This window comes from Seriola lalandi, unplaced genomic scaffold (genome assembly GCF_002814215.2).
Source record: "Seriola lalandi dorsalis isolate HSWRI2012SDOR001 ecotype SW California unplaced genomic scaffold, Sedor1 jcf7180002054560, whole genome shotgun sequence".
Classification (NCBI taxonomy): Eukaryota; Metazoa; Chordata; class Actinopteri; order Carangiformes; family Carangidae; genus Seriola; species Seriola lalandi.
The window spans coordinates 208761-224993 of NW_019525113.1; the positions used below are offsets into that span (position 1 = coordinate 208761).

The following is a 16233-nucleotide window of genomic DNA, read 5'->3' on the forward strand; positions in this document are numbered from 1 at the left end:
AGAAGAAGAGTGTCGAAAAGAGCTCTATACTGTAATAAAGCTGGGCAGTATACATTGTGATATACACTAATAATGGTATACCACTGTATTTTCGTAATACTACTGTACTTAGTATACGTATGTATGTACAGTATGGAGTATAATATTTAGCAATATAAAACTTACTATAATTACTGTACTCTGTTTAATATTATTGCATTGTATAAATATCAGTGATAATGGACAAGATGTAATAGTATAAAGTGTAATAGATTTGAGAATCACAGACACACTACAATCCCCTGCAGGTGTGATACAGAAATTGTTTAGGAACAGCATAGGACTTAAACTTCCATAAACTACAATAACGTATAAATCATTTATCATTTGTGTATTATAGGCCATTATGAACCCCCCTAGGAGTATTAGTGTGAGAAAATCATCTTCATTGTGACTGCCTTTAAAAATAGCATACTTGTCTGTTTTCCCCTTTTCTTTCCTGTTCACCTCCATCAAACACATATACACACAAACACACATCTTGCACCAACTACCCAAAGCTCACCAACTAACCTGCACCTGCCTGCACACCTTCGTATGAGCTCTCAACAGCAGCGCTAGCACAGCAACCATATCCAATAGCCAGTAATCTCGATGCAAAACTGAGGTAGTAGTCACCTTTCACTGCAGCTGTGATCAAACAGACCACATTAAGACTTGACAAGCTACAGCGCATCTGCTCCTTGAGTTGCTAAAGTAAGCTGTGCTGTTGTTTGCCTTGTGTCACTAAAGCATACAAATAATCTGAATAAATGTACCCCCTAAGAATAGCAAAATCCCCCTCAGGATTCAACAATAACTGATACCATAAGGGACAGAAATGGCAAAGTAATATAAGGTCACATAGTGAGACCACAGACATTCCATAACTTCCTGCAGGAATATATAGTATTAGTGTAGAGAATTACCGATGGAAAGTTCTTTTTCTAGTTGCATTGAGGCACATTTTGCCAGAGGACAAGAGCAGCCATCGTATCCATCAGTTATTTAAAGTTATAGGACATATAAGCCTGAAGTGAGCCGGTATAAGATGCAACAACATGCCACAGCCCATTCACTAGGCCGCTATTCTGCATCTTAACCAATTTACCCTTTCAAATGATACAATCAGCTTTGGCAGGAATCATAAATACTTTCTCAGGCATACATCTTGTAACACATGTCGGTAAAAACAGACATGAAACAGCGCGTCCCCCCACCGGATCACTGCGGTACCCTGCACCCAAATGCAGGCCGGCGTCCCTGCAAAAAAGGAAAAAACACCGTGCACCTCGACTCCTTGCTCTCGCACAGGGAATGACAAAATGAAACGACATCCCATGCAGTAAGGAATCATTCTGTCGTCATTCTGTCGGCCTTACCTTCAGCTTCAGAGTCAGTTTTTTGGATTGGTTTTGTCCTCCTGTTATACCAAGACGTCTTTGGGCTGAATCGATGATAGCGGTTTATCAATGGAGGAGACGGACGCTCCGCTTTTATTCCAGCAGGGTCTTCCCTCGATTAGTCCTTACTCTAAGAGGAAGTGGTTTGTCTGAGCAATTACAGAAGCAGTCCGGGGAGTCTGTACCGTGGAAATACACAGCCTCGGTGCATGAAAAGGGCGCTGCGTGTCTGCAGCGGTGACCGCCGGCTGGGAAATGCTGTCGGTGCTGAGGATGCGAGCCGGTGGAAGGTAGTGATGACATCCATAGAGATACCCGTTTCCACCTGACACAACCTCCCTTCCTCCTCCTCCTCCTCTCCGCTGGTGATGCTGGAGAGAAATATCAGCATCAGTGCGGCGAGCAGAGAGAGGGACGGGGAAGGGAGGGGGAGGGAGAGAGACTGTCAGTGGTACATTTTAGCGAGAAGCCGCAAGAGGCCGTGTTTTACAGCAGCAGATGTGGTTTAAAGACGAAAGAAGTCAAGTTCAAAGTTTTCAAACCGTATTGTTGTGTAAGGAAATACAAAGAAGAAATATACGAGTTTCAAGTGTTTGTAGTTACTTTAACCGTTAGTTAAATTCAAGTCTATGATAGTTTCATTGTATTTTCAAGGCTAGCTATCCAAATGTTAACCGGCCCTAAAACCGACGTACTGTTATGAGTTAAGTTTCTGACTTAGGTTTAACATACCTTATTCATGGTGGTTAAAGTGGTGTAACTAGCTAACTAATTAGCCAGCTAGCTAGCTAACTAACTGACAATTTAAGTGACTAACTAACCGACTTTCTGTGTCGTCCCTTCCTTCCCCTTTTTAAAGCCTCTGCCATAGACGAAGTGGGAGGGGCTTTGGGGTTGCGTGACAGCCAATAGAGAGCTACAAGACTTAGTCTTAAAACCCGGAAATTAGCATTTTTGCACTTCTGGTTCCCTGGTCCCAAAGTGGATGGGTCTTTGAAGAGATGGCTGAAATAAGGTATTTGGTTAACAAGCTGAAGGCATTTTCATATTTATTGTAAAACATAAAATACATCAATAAAAACCCCAGTCATGATTTTAAGCTATTATGAGTCAAAATGGTAGTGGACAACCTGCAAAAAGAGCTAATGGATAAAGAAAAGAATTAACTGTCATTGAAAAAGAAAGAAGACAATTGGTGAACTCTAGATCTGAAAACAGATTAAGGTACAAAGATCTGGAAATTAGATAAGAAACAGGCTCAGACTACAAGAGATCTAGAGAAGGAGAGAGGACCTTACTGGGACAGTATCCAAATTACTACACTATCACAGAAAATACAAAGCAAAGAAGGGGAAATTGCTTCTTTAAAATGGGAAAAGACAATTGTAATAGGAATACTCTATGAGGTGATAAAAGAGATATACTGGAGTTTATTTACGACTTTGGATGATGAGCCAAAGAGAATGCTGTTGCGGTAGTTTATCCTGGATATGATGAAGGCATGGATCAAAGTTTTGGCAGCAGAGAAGGAGAGTGATGGGAGGAGACAAGCTATGTTTTTTAGGTGGAAAAAGGCAGTTCTGGTGATTTGATTGACATGGTGTTCAAAATGACTCCAAGGTTGCGAGTGAGTGGGGAGGGAGACAGAGTGACCTACAAAAATATATCATCCCTGCAGCCCTCTATAAGAACAACTAGATTGTACATGGTGTCCGCAGCTGTCCATGTGCGCATCCACATAGGGGGACAATTGAGGCTTTATGCATACAACTTGAAAACAAGCAAATGGTATAATTAATTTCACCTGGCACATGTAGTCACAGGTGTGCTTGAGATATGCTAATTTATGCAAACCAATGTAGTGGTGACCACCAGGGATCTAAGCAGGATTTCAGAATACTGAGTTAATGAGATGAAGTAACTTTTTAAGGTCCTTAAAATAAAACTTTGCTATTTTGCCAACATGACGATCTGAATTGTTACTAAATTGGATATTTATTTAATCAAAGACAATTCAAGGACACTTGACAATTTTCATCTGAGTGTTTTGAAATTGTGGTATTGCTGTTTTAGGTACAAGATCCATCCCATGTCAGCGTAGTAACAGGCTGGCTGTAACAGGGATGAATGATCAGCAGGGCTCCTTTAACTCTCTGTGCGGGGGGAGGAGTTTGAGAAGCGGCGGCAGAGTGACCCTTCCTGTCACCTTAAAGCTCGTGTCTTCACATGTCAAGTTTTATTTTGAAGTGAAAGCACCCTCTGCTTCGGACACAGTTTAGCCAACAATTTGTTGCTGTGTCGTGACCTCGCTTGTTACAAACAATGTCAGAGTCGATCAAAAACGTCGCGATATTTGGAGCCACGGGAATGACCGGACTGGCGACTCTGCCGCTAGCGGTGTCTGCAGGTGAGGAATGAGAGTAGAGTAGAAAAGAATATATTAGAATAGATCAGTTAATGTATCGGTGCCTTCTGCTGGTTAAACTGTGTAGTATGGACACACAGTAACATCGGTGTCATTATATTGTGTTCAGCTGCAGTTTGCAGGTCAGAGAGAATAAGTGGTGTCTGTTCTGGTCAAAGTTTTCACCCTCCAGTTTGTTAACTGTCCTGATACATATGATCGGCTGTCTGTGCACCTACAGGAGTCAAAAAAGAGCATAAACTCAGTCTAATGATCAATCAAGAAGTTGATCAGCTGTTTGCTTTAGTGGTTAATAATAACCTTATATCAGATGATCGATGATACTATTGATAATTATATAACTTCAGGCTTCACTGTGTCAAGTTGTGGACTTATGCTCTTCTGCTATGGCTTTATAGCTGGGTTATAAATCAATATAATTCAAATAAAGTTACGTAATTGTGCTTATTGTAAAATTGTGGTACAGCAGCCTATAGCTTAACTTTTCATTTTTCAGATTCAGAGTTTAGTCCACATTACTATTTTTTTTTCTTCCCTGTGTTCATGTCTTTAGAAAGCACCAGCAGTCATCTTTAAAACAGTATATCACCATATAACCATATCAAGATCTAAGGTCAAAACTATGGTGGTATTTGATTTTGTCAACAGGGGTCAGCCCTACTTTAATTGCTTTTGAAGATTGTAACAAATTTAATATGCTGTAATTTAAAGAATACATTTTAGAGGTGGAATGGTTTCTTAAATATAGTACTGACTGATTTGTTCTTTATTTATAAATTAACACTGGATTATGGCTTAAACTGCAAGTCCCAGACTTAATTTGCTCTATTTTTGGCTGCAATCCTTAAAGATATTCAAAAACATAAACTATAGACAGACCCACACACTCACACAAATCACATACACAAACACATACACAATCACATATATCATGTCATATGATTGATTTAGCACCATTTTCATTTCCTCCTTTCCTGCTCACCATGGGGTGAAAAAAAATGTTGAGTCATGTTAGACGTTACAGAGGAGCATTGTGCTGAGTCACAGCAGATTGTGACACAGCTGATAGTTAAAGATGTTCACTATCTTGCCTGTACAGGAGGGGTGGGATCCCCCTCATGTAGGTGGTGAAGTTATTAAAGACAGAATACAGAGCAGTCACAGGTTGAAACCATGTCATGTCATTGAATTTCACAGTCAGTCTCGCCATGTTTACTGCACTGTAACCAGTCAGGTGAAAGTGACAGTTCAGTATGAGGGTTTCTGGGCCATCCCCTGAAACAGTTGAAGTAATCCCTGCTCTCATAGTTGCTGGATAAAAGTAATTCTGAATCTGACTGTACTACTGTCACATGTAACTTTCCTGCAGAGTTCATACAGTCATCATCAAGATAGGAGTCTTAAGTTAAACTTTTTCATAGTACTGAATTGGAGCAACGTGAAAAGGGACATAAAACCAAAAATTTGCGATGTGAAAACATTTGCTAATCTTAAGCGATAAATTGAAAATTAAGGCTCTATCCAAATAGTCTAAACTTTCTGTCCACTTTCTCTTCTGCATTATCTTAATGGAAAACATTCAATATTGTGTAAGATATGAAGAAGTCCTGTAGAGTTATGAAATATAACCACTGTGGTAGCAGTACATTTAAATGGCCTGAGATTGCATAATCATTACATATATAAGACTTTGCAAAGATACAATATCATATCTGTAAATATGATGGTAATGATGCTGTGAGGTCGTGTTGCTACTGTTTCATTTCCATGTGTCCTCCTCCTCCAGGATACAATGTGACAGTGCTGGTGCGGGACCCTGCCAAGCTGCCTTCTGACCACAAGGCGTCCAGAGTGGTGGTGGGAGATGTATTGAATAAAGAGGATGTGAAAGTGACCATGGAGGGCCAGGATGCTGTCATCATCATCCTTGGCACCAGGAACGACCTCAGTAAGACTCCACAGTTCGAAGAAAGACACACAACCCAGCAAATATTATAAGAGAAGAAAACATAGTTCAAGTTTTGTCTAGGCTGATAAAAACTCTAATGGCATTGCAATAATAAAACTTATAATTTAGTTTGCAGTTTCTAAATCTTTTATTGCTAAATTTCATTTGCATACTTGGATTATTCGATTTTCACACATGCTTTGGATTTATCTATGTGATTTTGAATTTTACTGGCCTAAAGTTGCAGCATTTTTCTTACTGTTGTTGCTTTAGGCTCTTCTTGCATGTTCACACTGACTAGTCAATGTATGATTGTTAAAGTTCACCTTTCCTTACATAACTGTTCCCCTTACACAAGGATTGTAGTTTTTAATGGTGTAATAATGTAATATATTCACCAGAGGGCGCCACAAGACTTACACAACATTCAACCCTGTGTGACATCATTGTATAAGTTTGACACAATCTTAAACACTGGAAATAAAACAGAGCATGGCATTTACAGTGTCACACTACACTAAAGAGAATGTGCATGTAGTTCTCAAGGCCAACATTTCCCTGATTCAATAAATGACAAATGGATTAACTGTAGATAAATAAACGTACACACAAAGTAACATGCAGATAACATAGATACAAGATAGAGTTCCAAAAAAGGTAAAAATATCAGGACTTTATTTATCAACAGTATCAACGCTGTAGTAGAAAAGTCATTGATTTACAGTAAAAGTCCTGCACTCAAACTTTCTATTCAATAACAGAACACTTCCTTTCACTTGTAAATGATTTATACAGTAACTTGGAAGACATCTTTTAATGTTTGTCTACTAAATAATCCATTTACTAACACATATTTATTTTACTGTTTTCATGTATATGCTCTACTCTGTAATTGTGTAGCTCTCTCAAATACAGTGGAGCAAATGTATAGTACCTCCCAGTGGAAATATACTGTACTTGAGTAAAGTGTCAGTGCCTCAAAACTAAACCTAGAAAGTACAGTTTTGGAATATTTATGTACTTTTCACCTCAGTACAGTCCCTAATGTTTTTTTCTGATGTTCGCTCAGGTCCCACCACCATGATGTCTGAAGGAACCAAGAATATCCTGGAGGCCATGAAGGCTCGTGGAATCCGCAAGGTGGTCGGCTGCATGTCAGGTATGACTCACTGTTATAAAAATACTAATGAAGTAGATCAAGTGGTCAAAGTAAAGAGAAATGAATTTGAATCTCCTGCATACACATTTTCCTGTCACTTGCTGAATTGCCCTTTCTCCGTTTCGGAGAGTGATAATGAAAGCCAATCAAAAGTAGAAGACAAAGGAAGTGAATAAATATGTGACAAACATCTGTGCAATGGGAGACAGCTGGAAGCAAACCCCTCCACTTCTCTCTTCTTCTTTTTTCTTCTGTTTCATCTCCACTCCCTTTCCATTCCTTTATCTCATCACTGTCCTCTTCTTCCCTTTCTTTCACTCTGTCCACTGCCTTAATTCATCCTTCTTTCCTTCTCTTCTCTCCTCCATTTTTTTCCTCTTCACTCTTTTCTTCATCTTTCCTCCCTTCCAGCCTTCCTGCTGTGGGATCGCTCCAAAGTCCCGCCCCGTCTGGTCCCTGTGACAGAGGACCATGACAGGATGCACACGGTGCTGAAAACGTCGGGGCTGGATTACGTGGCCGTCATGCCTCCTCACATCGCAGGTCTGTAGGAAGTAGAAACTAAGATCTTTATTCCAAACAAAAGTGGGAGAAAACTTTCAAAATGTATTGCTGACATAAAAGTGCTGCAGTTAGCCAATCTGCTAATCTAATGGATACCAAGTTCCAAGCACCTTTTTATGATCTATATACACAGAGTTTTGTCATTACAACCTTATGAAAGTTTTAATAATAATAAAAAACATTGGACACTTTGACACTGGACTTTACACACAACGTAAATCTGCTCCAAAGAAGAAGTTAAGAAAAAACACAAAAGGGCAAAATCAGAGGCAAAGGCAAAAACTTTTACATAGTTGAAAAAACAAAAACAGGAAAGAAATTTACTTTCACTCATGAATAATTTTAGACTTTCTTTAGTTTAGTAAGTGTGTGACATGGTTCAAGACAATAAAAAATAATTTTCTGTTGTTTAACTTTGAAATATGTCTCTCTATCACACCTTTGACTGGTTGTTTTTTCTATTAACTGCCGTTATAGAGGGCAGTGATATGTTATCTTATATAAAATTTTTTGTTTGGCTCTCCAGGTGACCTCCCTCTGACAGAGCGTTACATGACAGCAGAAAACATGCTGAAAGGAAGAGCCATCTCTAAACATGACCTGGGACATTTCTTCGTTAAGTGTCTGTCTACCTCAGAGTGGGATGGCAAGACTGTTGGAGTGTGGGGAGAGTACAAATAATCCTGAATGAAACACTGCTGACGCCCTCCTCATTTCTTCCTGTCACTGATTGCCATTCTTTATTTTCACCAAAACACTCAAAATACAAAAAATATTTGTGTGTGCTAAGAGATAAATGAAGGAAATATATTTGTTTTTTGTTTTTAAATAAACCAATAATTCTTTGCTGTTTTCGCTTTTATGATCATGATTGTGCAGCTTTTGCTTTGTGTTGTTATATTTTTATATTCATTTTAAATTTATTATCAGTGGCACATAGGGGAGATATTTTAAAACAAGTGCACAACTGCACAGCTGCTTTTGCTATAGCTGTATACATTTCATAACATCATGTCTGTCTTTTCACGAGAACAGTCTTTACATACTGAATATATTGTTTCCCATCATTGAACATAAAATCAGGTGATGCCTACTGTTGCTGTTTTGATCTACAGTAGGTCTCTTTTTATGGCTGTTGAAAATAAAAGACTTTTGTACAAAAGAGTGAGGTGTCATGTGAATGAGCATATACCTGCAGGCTATTTGTTGCAGGGGTGACACAACAACTATGAATTAATAATACTATTATATACAGTAATCTACCTAACTCTAGTTTAACCAAACACAGAAAATGACTGATAAGGTAGATCAGGGGTGAAAAGTAACTCTTTTTACAGACAACTAACAGTTACCCAGATAGATTTTGATCACTGTGAAAGGGCCAGAGTGGCATCCTTGCAGGAAGTACGTCAGTTTAAAGCACCCTCCAAAGTTTTGCAACTGAGTGATGCTCTATAAAATGGTCACCATGTTTTCTTTATCCCATTTTATTTTCAGATTGAGGGATAACAGCAAATCGAAACCAAATCAAAACTGAGCACAGTAATCTGTTATGTTCAAGATAAAATGATAGAATGGGTTTCCACAGAAAATGAATGAGGATGAGTTATTTCTGTCCCTTCACGTGGTAGCAATGTAATTTAATGTGAGTTTTTGCTCCCATTTGATGTTTTCGTTGGGTTTTGATATAAAACTACGTACTGAACCACTTTTCTGATCTGCTGTGTCTCATGTCCCTGTGAGAGTCAGATGAGTGGCATGTGTATCTGTTGTGCAACTCCCTCTGACAAAAATGTGTCAAGTGAACCAAGGAGCGCAATCTTAATACCAGGATGCCTTCAAAATAAAAGCTTAATTTATAGAGGCCTTTAACCCTTATGCTTGTGTTATCATATTAATGTTGGTGCCCAGTACATCACTGAAACACACCAGTTCCAGTCATTGCCCCCGTTTCTTACTATAGTCCTATATTGATTCTGGGAGATGTGTTGCAACTATAAAAAATAAAGCATATTATATTATATTATATTAAAGTTGTTGCTGTTGTTCGCCTTTCTGGGTGTTTATTTTGAAAGAGACTACCAGTAGTTGCTTTACGCTCTGATCACTGGATGTTTTTCTCTGCTGTCCAATGCTCAAGCTGAGGAGGAGGAGCCAATGTGTTTTTTCAAAGTTGAATCGCTGGTTCTTCGTATGGTGAGAAGTCTAGTGGAGGAATTTAAATCGAAACAGAAAAGATTTGACATGTAGGTGGGTTACGACAGAAGAGAGTCCACTGACCGTTTTCCTCTCTGGCGCCTGCAGCTCTCAGGTAAATGATAGACTCTGTTTGAAATAAGATTGATTTGGACGACTGCACACTTTATTAGAGATAAAATGTACTTCTCTTGTGGACGTGTACATTTTTAGGATGCAGACGTTTCTGATATGTCGATATCGCGTTGTAATATCTACATTTCCAAATCTCTTGGACTGTGTTGGTTTGCTGATCAGTCCGGTAGCCTGATCTCTCACAAGTCTTTTGTAACAATAACTTTAATTTAAACGTTAAACGATAAGACATGCTGACTGGAATCCCCATTTGATAACGTTTGTGTTAGTGTTTAACACACCATTGTCGTAATTAGTAAACTAATTAGTCGTTCAAAGCCAATAGGAGAATGGGGATCGTTGATGTAATCATTTAGGAATTAGTGCTATGTAAATTACATAATAATAAGCTTGACAATCCGGTTTGGGGGGCAGTAATCAGGACAGGAGTGCATTAACAGGTCTACATATAATATGAATTGTAATTGTATCATCATGTTTGTAATACTGTTTACAAACATGTATTTCATGCGGATTTGTAGTGTGAAATTACTCTTGGAATGTAACGTAATAAAACTCCATTACCCATAATGCACATAGTTACATCCAGCCCCCAACTGCAAACCTTTTGGCGTGAAACTCAAATCACGGGCGGGAGAAGAGCGAGTCAGTCGGTTAGCGAATCTCAGCTGTAACATTTAAAGTTTTAAACCGAAAAAATTGTTTTAAATTACTTTTTAATCACCGACTAATTTCTAAATGAGTTGAGCAATTCGTGTCAAATTAAATTAGTTTTTTGGGTCGAGGAGGAAGCCGGATAACGAAACTTTATCCAACAACGACTGTCTCGAGAGACGGGAAGTGATTCAACAGGTCGGTTTGTTTAAAGATACCTTACTTTTAAACTGTTTAAAGTTAACCCGCTGGTGGTTTAACTACGCTACTCGTGTTCGTGTCGGTTATAATGATGATTCAAGTTAGTCTTAGTTAATTTACGTTGCTACTAAATGGCTTCGTTTGAGAAGTTTTCTGTTTCCCTCCTACACGATGAAGCTAACGTTACAACCCCCAACCCACATTTAGTCACTGGATGACTCAGTTCATAGAAAACTCTGATGAAAAATAAAATGATCAAATTTAGGTAACGCAGTTAATTTAATATTCGTGTTATCAGTAGTAGAGTTAATCTATAATGCACTAGTTTTGCCATATCTTTGAAAATAGTAATTAACAAACACTGAAGATAATGACTTATGTCCTATTGAACTCTGCTCAGTCTTATTTATTTAAAACATTCGTTGTAAATATATTATTTCAAAGTACTTTTTACTGCCTATGATGTATTAGTCTATGGCTGCAATTTTCAATAATTACAATTGATGATTAGTAGCTACATTAGATCATGACAGATGTTTATCGTAAGCTGTGTGATAAGTGATGACTTAGGTTTGGAACAACAGCAAAAAAAAAAAAAAAACTTAACACAGTGATCAAAAAGCAAAAATATCCTCCCAATCCTTGAGAAGCGTTATTGTTTATTTGTGCTGGAGAAGTTACTATTGAGCGACTACTTGTTTTGACACTTAAAAATTGTATTCATATGTTATGTATGTTACATCAGTGTTTTGATATTATTATAAGAGCATTTGAATTTGAAAAATCTCACATTCCTTTACTGAGGGCAAAACTGAGAAACTGATACATCTATAAAACGTTTACACTGTTATAACTGTTACTGTTATTTATTTTATGGCTGTAATTCAGGTCAGTTTAACAGTTTATGCCTTCCTTTGCAGTTTAAAGATGATCATGAAGGGGCAGAAGCGTAAATTCCCACCAGAGGATGTGGAGGTTTCTGACAGGACCAGCCCAACCTGGGAGAGCCAACGACAGTTTGTGTTCTCAGTTTCCCTGAGCAAGTATCAACGTGGCCAGGAGCTTCCTGAACCCAGTCTGCGGAGGTCCGTTCTGATAGCCAACACACTGCGGCAGATTAGCCTAGAGGCTTGCATGGCACCCTCTGTAGACAGGGAAGTGTCACCTTGCAGCTCTTCACCTGCATTCCAGGCGAAAGAGTGGGAGAGTATTTTCACCGGAGTTCCTGCAGCAAAACATCACTCTGCAGTCGCAGTTACTAACAGCCACTCAGCACTTACCAGCTGCCATCTGGTTTCCTCAAATTACATGTCAAATTGTGTTACAAGTAGGTATCTTGCAAGCTGCCACATGAATACATCAAATGTCCCTATGTCTGTAGGAGACGAAGATGAGGACTGGGGATCAATGTCCACTGATCCTGATTTCTCCCTCTCAGCTGCCATTTCCTCCATTCTCACTGCACTGGACTCTACCATTGACGGGAGCCCTCAGGCAGCTCCACGGACACCTCTCCGGTCCCTGGAGAACCTGTCGAGGCCTGAGGGAAGTGTGGCGTGGGTAAAACAGGAAGTCAGAGGTTATGGGGGCAGCTGGGAGCAGCAGGAGGAGTGCAGGGTACGAGAGAGCAACATGGAGGTGATGAGGTCCAGCTACCTCAGTGATCTCACTGTGGAGGATCTTTTCCAGGATATAGACACGTCCCTGCTGGAGAGGGACATGGGAGTGCTTGGGCTTAGAGGCAGTGGAGGTGGATACCCAGCAGGGGATGATCTCCTCCGCTACCTGCCACCTTTCTCTCCCTCCTCTTCCTCCTCACACCCCTTTTCTCTCTCTCTCAACCAGAATCTGAAGTGCCTCCCTTCATTCTCCTCATTCAGCCCATTGTCTTCCTCATCATCTTCTTCACCTTCTATCTCTTCGCCACCATCCTCTCCCTTCTCTGGTCATAATCATGTGAGAGAGGGACTTGAGTTGGAGCATCTTATGGAGATCCTGGTGGAGTCCTGATGGCCTCATCTTAATCATACTTTGAGAAATCCACTTCAATAGGAACACCATTCACTAACTTAGTGGACAAAAACTGAATTATTAAGGCAAAGGGCGGGACTGTCAAACATGTCGAATATTCTCTTTGTTGTCTTTACATGTTGCTCAAGAAATTGTGTATTATGGGCTTTAGAAAGTAGTAAGAATGTTCTAGAAATGTAGAAATGGTTCATGTCTAAGATAGAAAATGCTCCACAAGTAGGCTAGCAAGCTGTGATGCATCTGGCAGCTCTTATTGTAACATGAAACACAAAAAAGGAACACGAAGAATTTGTTTCTGGCAAAAATGAATGCCAGATAAGGCTCAACAGATAAGCAGTGAGTCAGTGCATAATGAACTGCTGAAAAGCATATTACAGTTTTCAGTGTGACTCAGCTAATTGGAACTAAAGAAGGGTGGTGCCTGACTGCAGAACTCATTTTTTATTCAGAAAATGAGAAGTTGCCAAGTGTGAAGAGACAACTGTTTCAGCCTTAAAATTTGTCAAATGCATCACAGCTTCAAGTGATCCTGCGTTCACATTGAACATCCCGAGTTATCGAGAGTAAGAAAAAAGCGGAAACCAGTAACGTACTAGTGTTGATTCATGCAGTGGATTGATCGTTGGGCGATGTGGGACAAATCCCTTATAATACAAGTGTAAAATGTTAATGAGTGAGTTCTGAGAGAATGTGATTTGGCTGGTGTTGGAAGTTGGAGAGGTTGAAACACTAATATTGTAAGTCAGATCTTCTGTGAAGAAATCCTTTAACCTCATATTTATCAGTTATAACAGGGGCATGATATAAGAGATCAGGTCAGGATTTTAAAACGGGAGGAGCACTGTGGAAAATGTGCTTTTTAGCCATTGAAAACTTTTACATATTTATGATATCAAGTGGTTCAGCCAGAAAAAATCCATAAGAACCAGTATTTTGTTCAGTTATGAAAAAAAAGAAGTTTCTAGTGTGCATAATTCTTGAGGATTATCTTTAACTAGGTGATTCTTATTTGTATCCCTCAGTTTATCACCAGGTATATTTCAATAACCAGTAGTTGGAGGTACAGTAAGATTACATTTCATTTATGTGTTCCTGTATTAGCAGTAAAGAAAGTTACTTGTGGAATATTACTCAGTGGAAAAAGCACAACTCTTAAATTCTGCTCAACTAGCTGACTAGCATAGTCATGTTCCCTCTGAAGGCCGACAAAAGTGAAACTAGTTTGTTTCCTCTGAGAAGTTTCCTCTCAGTCGGCCTGAGTGCAGCTGTGTGGCTCAGGAAACACAGCAACACGTGGTTGTTCTGTAATGGCTCCGTGCACAGTCCAGCTCAGAAAGAGCATTTAATGACTTCTAATAGATGCTGTTATTAAAAGAGCATTTATAGTACTGTGAATGTGTACAAAACATCCTCATCGTGTCACATTATTTAAAGTCACAACCACTACACAACACTTTCTGTTGTACAGATGTAGTATTATTGATTGGTCCCACTGGACGTTCATCATAGTGCTACAGTCTCAGCCACATTGGCTGATGGAGTGTGGATGGTGCTGACTTCTACCCTGTGAACAGTTGCTAACTCGTCAGTAGGTCAGTTTCTTTTTGTTTTAGTGGAGTTCACACGTTTTGTCTGGTTTACATCTGAATTATTGCACTTTTGTTAATAATATGCATTTTAAGTCTCCGTCATGTGAGCATGTGGTTTATGTTTTACTCTGTATTTATTAAACAGTAACATTACAGGTATGATCTGGCCAAATTATTCCCTGTAAACACATAAAGTGGGATCCTATTAGTTCTGTTAATGAATATTGTTTAAAGGAAAAGGAAAGGTATTTTAACTGTAACTTAGCCAGTTCTTGATGTTGATCTATCATTTAAACCAACACTGCTAAAATGCACGACATGAGAACTGCTGAAATAAATCGTTTGAGGAAGCACATGATATCTGTTTGTTGGATTTTTGTACATTATGTCCTGTTTACGGATCAAAGTTGCTCTCTATGCAAAGGTCCTCTCTGAACAGCGGATGCAGTCTCAAACTATTTATAAATGGCATATTTTGTTAACAAGATGAGTAATTTAATGTTATTCCATATTTGACAATTCACTAATGGTATATTAATATACTGTCATGGCAGTTATTTTATTTTCTTTTATTTTCTCTATCAAATATTTTAATGGTTATGTTTTGAAATCGAGGGCAGAATGCTCAGATACTATGTATTTAGACTTTTTCTAAAGAAATATTTGTTTACCTGTACTGAAGTTTTTAATAAAACGTAAAATGAAAATATGTGCTTTATTTTCATTGTTTAAAATGGTTGAATTTTTTAGCAGAAAATCATCACACGTCTGTTAGAGAAAGTTATGATAGTACATTACTGCAGGTTTGACAAGTGCGGAAATGAATAAAAACTATATTTTGGTAATTTCTTATGACCTGCACATTTCTGCAGGTTTGCACCCTTTATCTGATATTTGAATTTGTTACCCAGAAGAAAAGCTGCAGTGGTGTATTTAGAGAATCTTAACATGCATGAATGATTTTTAGGTTTTCTGACTCAAAGTCTCCAATCAGAGAGGTTTCAGTTTCCGGTTTGTTTCTCCACCTTCAGGCTGACATAAGTGGAGTTGAGCACATCAAGACCATACAGGATCTTAATAACTTACTTACAATGATCTCAACAAAACAGACAACTTCCGTTTAAATTCTTGTGCAAGCCCTATGCTGGAAGAATATTCCTTACATGTTTAAGTTCGTCTTAAACAATACATGCTCTTATGTACATTAAAATAGCATGGACATGACTTTATGACTCCTGGTTGAGTATGGACAGACAAAACAATCACCATCCAATAACTTTTCTTTTATATATAGGCATGTGATCATTTTTTAAGACATAATTATAAAAATAAGAACCTATCCTATATTAGAAGGATTAGACAAATACTGTACTGTACCTTTATGACAGATGCCATTGTCTGGATCCAGCACACTCACTTCACATTATACGAAATAGCCATCATTTTGTTTCATTCATTTATCAATCTGAAAGTCATATGATTCCACCTAAAAACACAAATTCTCCCAGTGTTTGTGTCCCCTCTCAGGTCACCTACCCATGAATAAAATAATGAGTATTTGCTGGGTATTATGTATTGATGGCTTCAACCTATAAAAGGACTTTAAAACTCACATCTGTCTGGTACAATGCTTGAGAACGTCAAAACTACACAGGGCATGTAGTGCAGGTTTCTGGATGGGTTCACAGTGCAAAGAGCTTCAGAGTAGCAAGGATGACAAAGATGAGGACAAAACACAAATTGTTTTGAAATGTATGATTGTCCAGTATGAATACATGATATTACTAAACTATAGTCACAAGAAAAAGCATGTGAATCCTTTGTTATTAAATCAACCTGACATGTCAGGTAGGTGGCAGGTGATTGGATGAGCCATCTGTCCAGCTTAGAGTCTGGCAAGATGGTTTCCT

General features: G+C 38.7%; 2 protein-coding genes across 3 annotated transcripts; both read left to right on the plus strand.

Moving 5' to 3' along the window:
* Window positions 1-3597: 3597 nt before the first annotated feature.
* On the plus strand, window positions 3598-8679 carry blvrb (biliverdin reductase B). The gene is made up of 5 exons (XM_023416006.2): window positions 3598-3828; window positions 5633-5794; window positions 6864-6953; window positions 7365-7496; window positions 8044-8679. Exons 1-5 carry the CDS (start codon window positions 3744-3746, stop codon window positions 8196-8198), a joined length of 624 nt encoding a protein of 207 aa, XP_023271774.1. The 5' UTR covers window positions 3598-3743; the 3' UTR covers window positions 8199-8679.
* Window positions 8680-9703: 1024 nt separating this feature from the next.
* sertad3 (SERTA domain containing 3) lies at window positions 9704-15030 on the plus strand. 2 transcript variants are annotated; one of them, XM_023415987.2, is made up of 2 exons: window positions 9704-9828; window positions 11624-15030. In XM_023415987.2, exon 2 carries the CDS (start codon window positions 11631-11633, stop codon window positions 12711-12713), a length of 1083 nt encoding a protein of 360 aa, XP_023271755.1. In that variant the 5' UTR covers window positions 9704-9828; window positions 11624-11630; the 3' UTR covers window positions 12714-15030. The 2 variants fall into 2 exon arrangements, with proteins under 2 accessions (XP_023271755.1, XP_023271756.1); XM_023415988.2 differs by lacking the exon at window positions 9704-9828 and adding an exon at window positions 10044-10700.
* Window positions 15031-16233: the final 1203 nt, after the last annotated feature.